Genomic DNA, 13,961 nt, shown 5'->3' with positions numbered 1-13,961 from the left:
ATACAACCCTGACGGTGTAACACCAATGGCGCTGACCGAGATAACCAACAACTATCCAGCCGCACAATATCTAGCGAAGATGACAGCAACTACGATACGAGCCCACTGCCAGAACCGGCAGCGCTGAGCTCCCGCTCTCAGCTGCTTTAATTGTACCCAGCGTGGCCTGGCTCCGCCCTGGTCGCGCCTTTCTTCTTGAACCCTCTAGCAGGCTCCAGGGGCTTCCAGATAGGGTCTTCCATGACGCTTGCCCCAGTTCCTCCGCCCTGTCGACACAATCGTGTAAATGCTCACCGGCGTGTGTACTGTTTGTCCACCGCTGTTGCCGTTGCAACTGCAACCGGTGGACAGGCAGAGCAACCCAAACCCCGAGGAACACCACCAACACGAAAAAACAATTTACCCCAAAAAAAAAACCTTGGTTGCAACACTTCCCGCGACCATACAGCACAACCGCAGCATCTCCCGCGAACCATAACCACGTAGCGCAACCCCGGCGCCCCCCGCGGACCGCCAACAAAAAGAACAACCCGCGGCAACCCCCCACAAACCGCCAACACGCAGCGCAACTGCGGCATGGGCAAGAACCCCATCAGGGACCACATAACCGTGACGGCCCCCCCCCCCACGAGAACCGATAACACAAGCCAAACAATATACACAACCCCCCCGAATCCCACCTTACAAGGGAGAGTCCGCCTTTACCAGAACATAGCTCACGTGAGCCGGCCCTCGACACTGGTCACCCCCGCCTTGGCAGCGGTTTGCACTCCATGGGATTCCGAGGAATGGGAACAAAAAAACAATGGCCTAAGGGCACGGCCCATCCCTGAAATCTGCAGTAGCATCTAATCAGATCCAGCCCCTGACACTTTGCACACGGCAGTCACGGAAAACATCATGGAGCTTGAGAAAATGTTACCGGCAGGTCGGAGTGCTACGGTGGCGGCACCCTGCTGACACCCCGGCATTCTATGGCGATGTGGCTCAGCTGACCACACCTGAAACATTTGGCCGTGGGACCCCAGGGCGGAGGGGGCTTCCCCGGTTGCCAACCCACCCGCGGGGGACTTCTCCCGTGCGTCCCCAGGCCGCACACCACAGCCACCATGTCCTCCTCCCGCCACGGCCAAGCCTCCACTTTGGGCCAATGCTGGCAGGCCTCGTGGCCCTGAATTTCCCAGGCCACCTTCAAGGACGTGATCCCCAAGCCTTCCTCTGTAGGGCAGGACGATCCCCGACTCCCGCGCCACCAGTCTTTCCACCACCAAGGAGTCGAGCGCCATCTCACCCGTCTGGGGGTACGCGGTCTGCCCCAGCACCAGCAGCGCCTCCCGGAAAGTGAAGGGTGTCTCGGCTTCCCCTCGCTTCTACTGGAGAAATCTCGTGCGGGCATCGCACGGGAGGCCAAAAATATCCCCTTGCAGCGCCATTAACTTCAGCGCCCCTCCAGCGCTGTCCCGCGCTCTTCGCAAAATAGCACCCACCAGCCATGCCAAGCCCTCCACGGGCAAAATGGCACCCACCACATGCGCGGTCTCCGGCCCAGGCTCCTCCGCTATCTCAGAGACGGGGATTGCCGTCAGGGTCCCCTCGCGACTCCTTTACACGCCGCTGGTTGTGGAGCGACTCCCGCGCTTCCCCGCGCTCCCCTCAACACGGTGGTCCTCGGCCATGCCGCATGCTCGGTGCATGACCGCGGAGGATCGGGCTCCTCTCTCGCCAATTTTCCGCCACTCTTCCGCCGATCCGCAGCCGCTCTCTCCGCCAATGGGCTTCGTAACCGGGTTCCCGTGGCTGCCGGAGAGATGAATGTTTCGCCATTCCCATCCTCCAATGACACTATAGGTGGGTTCTTTCTTCATCCCACTCCTAACACCAGTTGTAGTGTCATCATTGCGGGAGACAAGGTTTCTAAGGGGGCACCTTTATTAATACCTTCACAGTTTAACACGTAGGCTTTCACGACCAATATTATTCATAATCAACATTTCTGGGTTTAGATCGCGTAATTTATAAATGTCGTAACCCTCCACCACCCGACATGGCCAATCAGTAAAAAAGTGTCACGTTGACAAAAGACAAATAGTTCACTGCATTAGCCCACCGGTGTGTTGAAGCATGAAACCACAACATTTACAATTTGAGTACGACGTTTCACTGGATGCAATCCTTGGGGATCTTCTGATGCCTGTGTTCTCTGGTGATTTTTAAGAGCAGGTGAACCTGAAAATGCCTTCCCACATACACTGCACATGAAGGGTTTCTCCTATGTGTTCTCTGGTGGATCTGAAGAACTGATGACCGTGCAAATGCCTTTTCACAGAAGTACTTTCTTTGGTGTTCTTTTAGTCTTATTAAATAATCTCAAACACAACTGTCGGCAGTGGCAGTACATGCTTGTCAAGGACACTCAATTGGTTTTGTTAACGTTGAAGTGTTGTATAAAACGAATTATTACTGGACAAGACTAATTAGATAATCCATTGAAATTGAGCGAAATACAAATAACTTTAATCGCTCTGACAGCTACAGGCTTAGTGCGGCCTGGAAGCATATTATTTAAAATTATATATTACAATTCCCATTCCTTATAGGGGAAACAAATAGCCATGAACAATTGAATGATTACCAATCTCCTTATATGTATGTAGTGCCATAGATGGGCCACGCTTACCGGCAGTGGTAGACGAGGTCCATCTGCAAGGGTGCCCCGTACCGCCAGGGGTGGGGGGGGGCTGCGGGGGATCTATGATCCCACGCAACGCCACCCCTCGATGGGCAAAGGGACATTAAAGGGGACCTCCCCAGCCGATCGGGACCAGTCACAGCTCAAGACCCAAGACCAGCCAGCTTAGGACCCTGGACCCCCTCGCCCCGATAGTCCTTGTAAGGGCCGGGACGCTGTGCGGGCCAGTGGTGGGAGTCTGGGACTCTCGGCTCTACGTCCTTGTAAGGGCGAGTTCCGAGGAAGCCAAGAGTGGAGACCCGCACCTTGGCTGGGTCGGGTCAGGTAGCCTCCCCTAGGGTAATTGTAGCCGGAGGACCCGAGAGCGTAGCCAGAGTAGGCTGTGTCCCTAGGCTGTGTCCCTAGGCTGTAACAGAGGACTGTTGGAGTGTGGTATCGTAATACAGTAATCCCTCGCCACTTGGCGGTTCAAGTTTCGCGGCCTCAGTGCATCGCGGATTTTTCGAACTGATTTAAAGGCCTCATTATACCTGTGCAGTAACACCATCATCATCATTCATCATCACATTTATCGAACTGCACAGGTCTGTCATCGTCGTCGTCATTGTCATCGTCGTCGTCATTACTGGAGTCAAGTCTCAAGATACTACTGTCATTGGTGAGTGTAGAACACCACAATACGTATCATATGAGAGATTGAATGTATAATATTAAGGTTTTATAATTAAATAGATTTAAGTAAATATATATATATATATAAAGTATAAATATACACATTTTAAACATTCTAGTACCCACACACACATATACGGAAATCCCTAGGGGGCCAATCCTACTTCGCGGATTTTCACCTATCGCGAGGGGTTCCGGTCCCCATTAACCGCGATAAACGAGGGATCACTGTAAAGAAGTTACCTTTACAAGTGTCTCCGGAACCCATTACACATAAAAGGCAAAGTTGTGATTGTGCAACAAACTTACCATGTGGATACTTTCCAGACTGTACACCATGCAAAGATTATAAAAATAAACTTTTTTTGGGGGGGGGGAGCATATATTTTTTGCACGGTGAGCTGACGTCAAATCTGTCATGTGACCCACGCATGTGGAAGCGTTATGCATTGTAGTGTAGTGGTTAGCGCGCTGCACTACGAACCCGGCGACCAGTTAAATTCCCGCTCACGGCCACTACCGGTAACGATTATTTGAACCGGTCCTGGGCCTCCCCTAGGTCGACTCAGCCTAAAACGAGTAACTGGTATGGTGTGTGCACATCGCCACTGGGGAGACAAAGGCGGCCAGGCGTGGTGAAACCAAGTCACGGGCGAAGCCGGGTAGTAAAGCTAGTCAATTATATAATTACAATACCCTCCCCGTCTCCGCCTCGAATCACTGCAGCAGATTTAGCTAAAAGATGACGTCCCCTGTTGCTCCATTTAAGACCGAGAGAAAGTAGAGGGCCTCACCATTCTGGCAAATTGCCCGATGATGCTGCATGTAATTACCAGGGAAACGTTGTACTCAAAATTTTAAATGATGTGGAATCACTCTTCAACACACCGGTGGGCTAAAGTAGTGAACTATTTGTCTTGGTAAACGCGACACATTTTTTACTGTTTGGCAGTGTCGGGTGGTGGAGGGTTACGACACATTTGACTAATATTGGTCGCGAAAGCCTACGTGTTAAACTGACCATGTACTGTGTTAGCTACTGGAAGACAAAGGCGGTTGGCGAGGCTCTGATCCCGTGGAATACATATTATCTTGGTCGTGCGTGAATGACATATTTCACATTCTCTTCTGAATGACCCTAGGTCTAATACTTTCATAATTACTTGGTTCATGCTTAACCAAGATTTGTGGTATACCATAGTTGTTACCAAGGATATTACGAGGGTTTAATTAACATTTGCTCCCAGTCTGTATTGCCAGGGATCCGTACTTCTTATTCTCAAGTTATATTTTGATATCCTGAGGTTGAAGATATAGCTAAGCTTCAAACCTTACTGTTGTATTTTAAAAAACCCCAGTTAACTCGTAATGATTAACTGCCCTTGGGTGAATTTCCCTGTCCAAGGGAGGTTCATGACCCCTGCTGTTTTCGTCTTTTGTTTTATTGTGGGGTTTTTCCTTTATGGCGGTCTTCTCTTGAAGTCAACTGGGGATTTCTCGAAGAATCTCATTAGCCCCCCCCCACCCCTTGGGTTTGCCATTTTTTTAATTACATTTTATGACTTCCCCAGCAGGCTTGTGAGTAATTATCATCCAGCTGTCTTTTGCGTGGCAAGGCAGGGGGGAGACTCACCCTCTCCATGCCACAGCTCTACATCCCAATCAAAATTATTACAAAATAGAAAAAGATCACTCGATATAATTTTATGGAAAAGGCATATATACAACATACTCTTCGAGTGTTTGTGATGAGATGATACAACACAACTGAGTTGCTGAGGCGATTAAGCAAGCACCATACAAATGCTAAAATTATTATAACATAGTATAACATAGAGAATGCTTCGGAGCTTATTGGCTCTGGCTCCTGGTTAGAGATCTACCCAACCCACAGGTCCGCAAATACTGGCTGCTCTTACTCTGCAGGTTGAACCTAGGAATTGAGTGTGCAACTTCACGTTATTTTAATTAAAGGCCTGTGACAAAGGTGCATCTTTTGGAGCTTCATTGTCTCAAGCTTACACATCTACCGGGTCTCCATTTGACTTAGTATTGTCTAAGAAGTCCACCCACACCTCCACTTCCACAAACTCCTGGGAGTTGCCTCGCTCTGCCTCACAGTCAGAATTCTCCTCCTGCCTCACGTTGCCTCCATCGATGTGAAGGTCCGATTTTGGAGTTGAATCTTCATCTTCACATTTTACCATCGCTTCTTCGCTCTTCACCATCACTTCTTCACATTTCACCTCTTCAAAATCCACCTTGACACATTTTATTGCGTCCAAGCTAGAATTAAATTCTGGTTCTTTTTTCAGCAGGGATGGGCTCATTGCAGCACTTGGATTTACACAAGCCGATTTCAGACTCCGCTCCTTGAGGATCATCTGATGCCTGTGTGTTCTCTGGTGTCTTTGAAGATTTGATAACGTTGCAAATGCCTTCCTGCACAGAGTGCAATTGAAGGGTTTCTCTGTGTGTGTTCTCTGGTGGCTCTGAAGATGTGATGACTGTGCAAATGCCTTCCCACACACAGTGCACTTGAAGGGTTTCTCTCCTGTGTGTGTTCTCTGGTGGCTCTGAAGATGTGATGACTGTGCAAATGCCTTCTCACACATAGTGCACCTGAAGGGTTTCTGTCCTGTGTGTGTTCTTTCGTGGTCGTGAAGATGTGATGACCGTGCAAATGTCTTCTCACACAGAGTGCACTTGAAGGGTTTAGCTCCCGTGTGCGTTCTCTGGTGGCTCTGAAGATTTGATGACGTTGCAAATGCCTTCTCACACACAGTGCACTTGAAGGGTTTATCTTCTGTGTGTGCTCTCTGGTGGCGCTTAAGATTTGATAACGTTGCAAATGCCTTCTCACACACACTGCACTTGAAGGGTTTCTCTCCTGTGTGCATTCTCTGGTGTATTTTAATATTTGATGACTCTGCAAATGCATTCTCACACACAGTGCACTTGAAGGGTTTCTCTCCTGTGTGCGTTCTCTGGTGTATTTTAAGATCTGATGACCATGCAAATGCACTTCCACACACAGTGCACTTGAAGGGGATCTCTCCTGTGTGCATTCTCTGGTGTGTTTTCAGATGTGATAACGTTGAAAATGCCTTCTCACACACAGTGCACTTCAAGGGGTTCTCTCCGGTGTGCGTTGTCTGGTGTATTTTAAGAAGTGATGACTCTGTAAATGCCTTCTCACACACAGTGCACTTGAAGGGTTTCTCTCCTGTGTGTGTTCTCTGGTGTCTCTTAAGAAGTTTTGACTTTGCAAATGCATTTTCACACACAATGCACTTGAAGGGGTTCTCTCCCGTGTGTGTTCTTTGGTGTGTTTGAAGATATGATGACTTTGCAAATGCTTTATTGCACAAAAGGCACCTGAAGGGTTTCTCTCCCCTGTGTGTTTTCTGGTGTCGTTTCAGAGGAGATGAACCTAAAAATACCTTTACACACAAACTGCACTTGAAAGGTTTCTCTTCTGTGTGTGTTCTCTGGTGGATCTGAAGAGTTGATGACTGTGCATATGCCTTGTTACACACAGTGCACTTGAATGGTTTCTCTCCTGTGTGAGTTCTCTGGTGCTGTGTCAAACTTCCAGTACGATCCGTGCTGTCTGCATACTGGTCGCATTGTTTCCTTCTTGTACCGAGTCCCTTTGCTCCATCAGACCAATTCTGCAGAGGAAGAGTCAGAGGAAGCGTCAGCTGCAGACAGAAAAACATATCCACACCATCTACGTTAGTATCAAGGCACAGAGGAATGCATATACACAGTCACACATGACATACACATCTATACTTATTCATATTTTCATGATATAGTGAAAATAATTCCCCAATTCATCACGCGAGCTGTTAAGGCACACAATGAGAGGGCCAATGGTCATGAATATGCCTGGACACCCTCGTGTCTTCAAAAGGAATGCTTACCAAAAACTCCAAGCACACAATTTCGGTTGTCTAGCTACGACAGGAATATTTATTTAAGAAAAATTTGCTAACATAGCAAAGGCTGTTGAAAAAAATATTATTTGTATTATGCAGAAATGTATAAATTAATGTTCATTTGCAACTTAGAGGTGTGAAGCCAGGCTCAGATGAGCTTGAATGCAAGGATGAACAGATCTAACTTCAGCTGCATATGTGCAGTGTTAATTTCCTGACTGTTTCCATTATTATAAAATCTTGTTCTGTACCTGTTGAATTCCATGACGAAATGGGGCCTTGCATATGTTCTACAAAAAGATCACCTCCGTGGGAAAATCTTGACTTAAAACTTTTGTGATAGCGGGAATTCATATTCTTTGGTTATTTCGGTAAAGTCACGTAGATAGAAAATAATAATACAAATAAAGTGAATAGAAGAAAAAAAACAACTAATGTAGACTGTAGCCTGGTTCTTAACCTTGGTGAGCGTACTGGCAGTCTATAATGTAGACTATTGCCTGTTTTTTTGACGAGACCTTTGCAATGGACTAGACCTTTGCAATGGACTAGACCTTGGCGATGGACACTCAGCTTTGTATGTAAAAAAGTCCAGGCAGCTTCCACATAGTGTTACAGAGCCTAATGAAAGAATGCTGCTAGACTAATTTGAAGTGAGACTTTGGATGCCAAACCAGAGCTGGTCGTGAACACATTAACCAGGTATAGGAGCTCCTCCACCACGTGTAGAACGACCTGATTATTCATGGAGAGCTGAGCAGGTGCAGTGTTGTATGACATTAAATTCCCAGGGAGGTGTTCTTTGGGTCTTTCGGTAAAGTCACGTCACTTAATCGAAAGACCCAAAGAATATGAATTCCTGCAGTTACGAAAGCTTTTGGTCAAGATTTTCCCAGGGAGGTGATATGTTTGTAGAACATATGCAAGGCCCCATTTCGTTATGGAATTCTCCAGGTACAGAACAAAATTCTCCAACTCAATATCATTGAGTAGCCATGACCAGATCATCAACATGCGTAACAAAGTTGACCAGCAGGGGACAATCCCTTGACTTCAGCCAGGCAGCGAATAGCATATCATTGTTACTGTATGAAATGCAATTTTTTATTGGGCCATTGTGAGCTTCTCAAAACACATCATTATTTGAAAATGCTACGTAATGTAATGCATGGGGCCAGAGGGAATTTCGGCCACAAGCCATGTTGAACAGGAAAGGGATCCGACTCCTGGTCACACAGCTTTAGACGGGCCTGCCTAAAATCATAAAAATCCTCAACGAATGTGAGCAGAGGCAGAGATATCTAAAACAAAAAATAATCCAAAACCCCAAGCCTCTTTATGGTATTATAGGCCGTAATTACACCAAGAAAGCAGAGATCTAGTTTCTGCTGAAAATCCGTACTCCTGTGCTATAGCTGATGGACAGAAAATACAGCAGCCCCTTGAATAGCGCGGAGGTTACATTATTGGAAAGTGCCGTGCGAAAGCTAAAATGCCCATTAAATATTTAATCCTTACCTAAATAATGGGGTTAGGTAAACGGCATATAAAATATACATCACAATTTAAATAAGTACTGTACTGTATTCCCAATAAACTAAATTACTGAAATAAACGTCGAGAAACCGTATACAAAACATTCCAAGATGAGTATAAATGTATATAAATAAAGCAGACTTCCTGTGTTTTTTTGAGAACCAAATTGCGCCAACACTATGAAACCTACACACCCCAAATTTTCCATGTGTACTCAAGGGTAAGTTATTATGTTTTCACGCAATTTTTAGCTTACCTGTTCACCTTCAACACCTGTAACACCTGCACACTCCAACACCCCGCTGCTGCTATATTTTTTCTCATTTACCACATTATCCTTACATATTATCAGGCCTGCATTTTTGCCACAAAATTCATTCACTTCCGGCTCCTTACTGTCCTCTCTGCACACGCACGGCTCACCTCTAATATACTGCAATATTTCATCATGGGACCTTTGCCAGTACCAAAATATGAGAACAGGTTTTCCCCGTTTTTCTGGCAACAAAACAGGTGTTAAGATGTTAAAACACCAAACTGAAACCTTTTACAAAGAATCATGTGTGCATTAACCACAATACTTGTGGTCAGAATGCAAACAAAAACACTCTGATAGAAAATTCATGGTCTGCAGCTGAGGCAGACTGTTTTAAAAGGTTTTAAATGGGTGTAGCCCAAGGGTCATAAAGAAGTGGCCGGGGCTAGTGATGTTAATGTAATAAATTAGCATGTTAATGTGAAATCGAAGAGTAGTGCAATCCAAAGCGGCCTCCCTACAAGACAGAGAAGGAGCGAGACTCTACCTGGGTAAACAACAACTACCACCACGACAACAATAACCACGATGTGAACTTCTCACTTCGGATCTCAGTGAGCGCGCACGAAAATAAATCACGCTTGCTAACACAGAGCGCACGCCTGGGATACACTGCCGAGTTCATAGATGACCTCGCCACCGAGAAAGTTCAGCATTATCTGACAAGCACAACAGGGTGGCAGCCAGATGCGAACTGCCCATATCCCCCATTTAACACCCTTGCCGAGCACGCGCACATGTGTGTGTGAGAGATTTGCTCGCGAGCGTGTGGAATTCCGACGGCTGGGACGGGATATAACCATTGCAAGTCTTCTTTCAGAGGGGGAGGTGAGGGGGGGGGACGAGGGAGCCTCCGGGACCCCGCGAGACAACCCCAGGATGGGTGGTAGGGATACAGACCGGCATAGGAGATATCACAGGCCATGCGACCCAAGTACGTGAGGAGGTAACCCAAGAATGCGGGAAGGTAACCCAAGAATGTGACCAAGCTGCAGTCCACAGCGGAGATAGTCCAGTCCGAGGTGGGAGGGCTGCGCTCCATGGTCGGGGGGCTAACCAGGCGAGTATCTCAATAAGAGGCAGAACTCGAACAAATGAGCACTTGGAGGGTAAGGGGGAGTGGACAAGGGGCCTCTTATGGAGCCACCGCCCTTCCACGTGCGTGCTATCTATCCGACAAATGGGGGCATCTCGTGAGAAACTGTCCCCAGATCGCCCGCGCGAGAGAAGCACCAGGGTTAAACACCAAGGCCTCCCTAAAGAGGGGACCACAGAGGGGTGCAATCGACGTGGTCCCAACACAAATAAACTGTCGTGATAATGGTGAGCGAGTGACCCCCACGCAGATGCCGACAACAACACCCCAGAATGCGGCGACTGCGGGTGACTGGCTGCGGGAGCTGGTGGCAGGAATAATGGGGGCCACGTCGCTCGTGGAAGGGCAGGTGAACAGGCGGCGTACCCAGATTCTGATGGACACGGGGGCGGTAACGTCACTCGTGAGTGCAACACACTGCAGCGTGGTCGGGGTTGAAGTGGGCCGCCTACAGGCCCCGGATCGTGCGCTGCACACTGCAAGTGGAAGTGGGATGGGACTGCTGGGGAGGGTCACCCTTAAGGGTCGCCTCGGACACCAGGTGTGTAACCAGGAGTTATACGTGTCGAGCGTGTTATGCCACGAGTGTATTGCAGGTACCGATCTTCTGGAAAAGTTGGGGCTCAGCATGCAGCCCCGCCGGCGATGCGCCACCGTGGAGGGCAGCGGGGAGCGGATTCCTTTCTTGGGACAAGAGCCGGGTTGCCCTCGCTTCGAGCCCGTGGCCGCTATCCTGGCGTCGGCCGTCACCGTCGGCATTGGTGTTCCACTGGGTTTTCCGTTTTTCTCCCAAACCTAAACTCAAAACCTATTTGGTGGTGGTCAAACAGTCCAATGCAGGGCCCTCCTGAAAAATAATCTTTAACTGCTAAATAAAAAATTAAATTGGAAAACCCTCACAGTACATTATTACTATTTTACCAGGTGAGGCCCACTGAGCTGCATAGCTTTTTCAGAATCGACCTGGACACAAATAATAGCTCAACTTAGTGGCTTATAATATGGAAATGTTTTGCAGCAAAATTTTCAAAATGCATGTTTCTAAATGTGGAGAAAAATCAATGCCACTACGGGGAGAGAGAAAAAAATAAAAAATGTAAACTGCAATTATAAATGCGTCAGGGTTGGAATCGAACTCACGCACGCAGAGTACGCTCACGGAGTATACTAACACAAATGAGTACACTCGCTCACTCGGATTCTTTTTTCTCTGGGTCCTTCGATTTTCCCCTCCACATTTAGTAACATGCATTTAGATTATTTGGCTGCTACAATCTTCCACGTGAAAAGCCATTTCGTTGAGCTATCATCTATGGCCAGGTGGCTTCTGACAAAAGATCTAACAGCTCTGTGAGCCTTGATTGGTAATATAAAAATAGTTTACACCATTGGAATCTCATTTGCCATTAAAAAATATAATTGTTTTTTTTTACCCTTTTATCTGGCAACAAAACTGACACCTTTTTTTACGAGGAGTCATGTTTGCATAGACCACAATACCTTAAGTCATATGCAAACAAAAAACATAACTCTGATAATGTATGCACTGTCCTTAAAGTAGATTGGTCCACACCCGAGACAGCTTTCCTTAGAGCCGAGTCTCACATGGTGTTGGACCAGATGACGCCAAAAGGCGCACAACTCAAAGACAATGCACCATCAGAGAGAGAGACTAGGCTCTAAGGAAAACTGTCTCGGGTGTGGACCAACTTCAAGGACAGTGCATACATTATCAGAGTTGTGTTTTTTGTTTGCATTATTACTGCAGGTATTGTGGTCTATGCAAACATGATTCCTCGTAAAAAAAAGGAGTCGGTTTTGTTGCCAGATAAAAGGGTAAAAAAACAATTATCATAAAAATAGTTGTTCATCGGTCTAAAGGGTGTATCAGCAAAACCAACTCGGCAGAACGCTCCTGAATTAGAGTGCTGAGACTCATTGTGGTCATGTACTCGAGTGAGCACCATGGTGGCTGGGAGATGTTAACTGCCTCTCTTGGAATACAGGAGGTGGTGGGTTCGATCGCGACCCCTCCTGTATATTTGGAATTTGCGTGTCTCTCTCCCAGTGGTCGCGTGGATTTTCCTCCGGATCCTCAGGGTTTTCCCCTCCACGTTTAGAGTCAACATCACCACGCGTTTAGAGTATTTGACCGACAGACATTTCCACACGTTGATAAGCCACTTTGTTGTGGGAAGGTCGCTTCTGAAAACAAGAGCGGTATAGCAGCTGAAGTGGGCTTGCCCTTGGTAAGATATAAAAAAAAACTGTAGAAATACTTAAAAGAAACAAAGTTTCAAAGTAGTGAGCCAGATGAAGACAAATTAAACTTAAGCAGAGAATTAAAGCAAATGCAATCAGGCGAGGTCAGGAGGCAAGGCCCCGCGTTGTAATGTTCCAGCCTGGACATCGATTCCATACTCGCTGGTACTCAATTGATATCCCTACGAGAGACACGGAGCGAGGCACTACCTGGGTAAACAACAACAACCACGACCACAACAACAACCACGATGTGAACTTCTCACCTCGGATTTCAGTGAGCGCGCGCACGGTGCAGCAGCTTCCGGATATATCGTGACGTCACGCGGCAGCAGGAGGTGACATGACGTCACTAGCGGAGTTCATCACACAATCCCCTCCCCCAACAAGCAGGGGTGTAATTGAATAAATTATGTTAATAAGCCGGGCCCATGTGGGGTGATTGGGCTTGGCTGGTAAACCCGTTGCAATGAACTAGCGACGGTATTCCTGAATAAATTATGTTAATGAACCGCCAGAGACTGGGCGTGGCTTTTCCCAAAAAAGGATTTTTACTGGAACCGAAATCGACAGTGACCAACTAGACGTGACGTCACGCTCAAAAGCGCGGTAGATGGGGGGGTTGGGGAGTTGAATACCTTGGTGACATGACGTCACTAGCGGAGAACGGCTCTCCCTGGCGTCTCACGCCAAGTTAATGAGTGGTGACGTCAGAGAACGAGATCAGGGTTAGAGTTTAAGTTTATTTAATTACATTTATATTGTTGCCTCTCTTGAACAGAGACCCCTTGGGTGCGTGAGCTCAACAACAACGTGAACATTATTGTGTGTGTACACTGTGTGTGTGTACAGTGTATGCAATGTGTATGTGTACACACTTGTGTGTGTGCGTGTACACTGTGTGTGTACGCTGTGTGTACAAACTGTGTGTGTGTACAAACTGTGTGTGTGTACAAACTGTGTGTGTGTACAAACTGTGTGTGTGTACACTGTGTGTACAAACTGTGTGTATGTGTACACTGTGTGTGTGTACACTGTGTATACAATGTGTATGTGTACACACTGTGTGTGTGCGTGTACACTGTGTGTTGGCACAGTCGGGGGTACAGGTGGTGCATTGGCCAGTCAACGGAGTCAGTCGACCCATGGCACCTGGGTCTATCCCGTGCACATGGCCTGGCACAAACGCCATGGTGACGTCACCGCCACTTAGTGGCGAATGGCGGTTGTTGTTCTTGTAACTGTGGAAAGTGCTGTGGGGGGAGGGCCAATTCCGATTAGCCTTTCCCCTCGTGGCATTCGTAGCTACCACATCAGCTAAATGGGGGCTCTGGATGGGTGTGAGGGGCTGGTAACCCCTCCACCTTCAATACATTACAACTAAACCACGTCTAAGATTGCACTTGAAGGGTTTCTCTCCTGTGTGTGTTCTCTGGTGTTTATTAA

The 13,961-nt window shown here is 47.4% G+C and overlaps 1 protein-coding gene across 1 annotated transcript in view; it reads right to left on the bottom strand.

The window, feature by feature from the left end:
* Positions 1-5,049: 5,049 nt before the first annotated feature.
* LOC144738214 (uncharacterized) overlaps positions 5,050-13,961 on the bottom strand; it is a 32,238-nt gene continuing 23,326 nt past the window's right edge. Inside the window, exons 4-6 of the mRNA XM_078621211.1 lie at positions 12,782-12,874; positions 10,854-11,048; positions 5,050-7,035 (exon numbers count right to left, since the gene is read on the bottom strand). Of these exons, the coding sequence (XP_078477337.1) occupies positions 5,380-7,035; positions 10,854-11,048; positions 12,782-12,874 (1,944 nt within the window). The 3' untranslated portion in view covers positions 5,050-5,379. The remainder of the gene's footprint in view (positions 7,036-10,853; positions 11,049-12,781; positions 12,875-13,961) is intronic.

The sequence above is a fragment of the Lampetra planeri genome, chromosome 78, assembly GCF_965212315.1.
Source record: "Lampetra planeri chromosome 78, kcLamPlan1.2.h2, whole genome shotgun sequence".
Taxonomy (NCBI): domain Eukaryota; kingdom Metazoa; phylum Chordata; class Hyperoartia; order Petromyzontiformes; family Petromyzontidae; genus Lampetra; species Lampetra planeri.
Note: the sequence above shows the minus strand (reverse complement) of the source record. Positions and strands in the feature narration are given on the sequence as shown.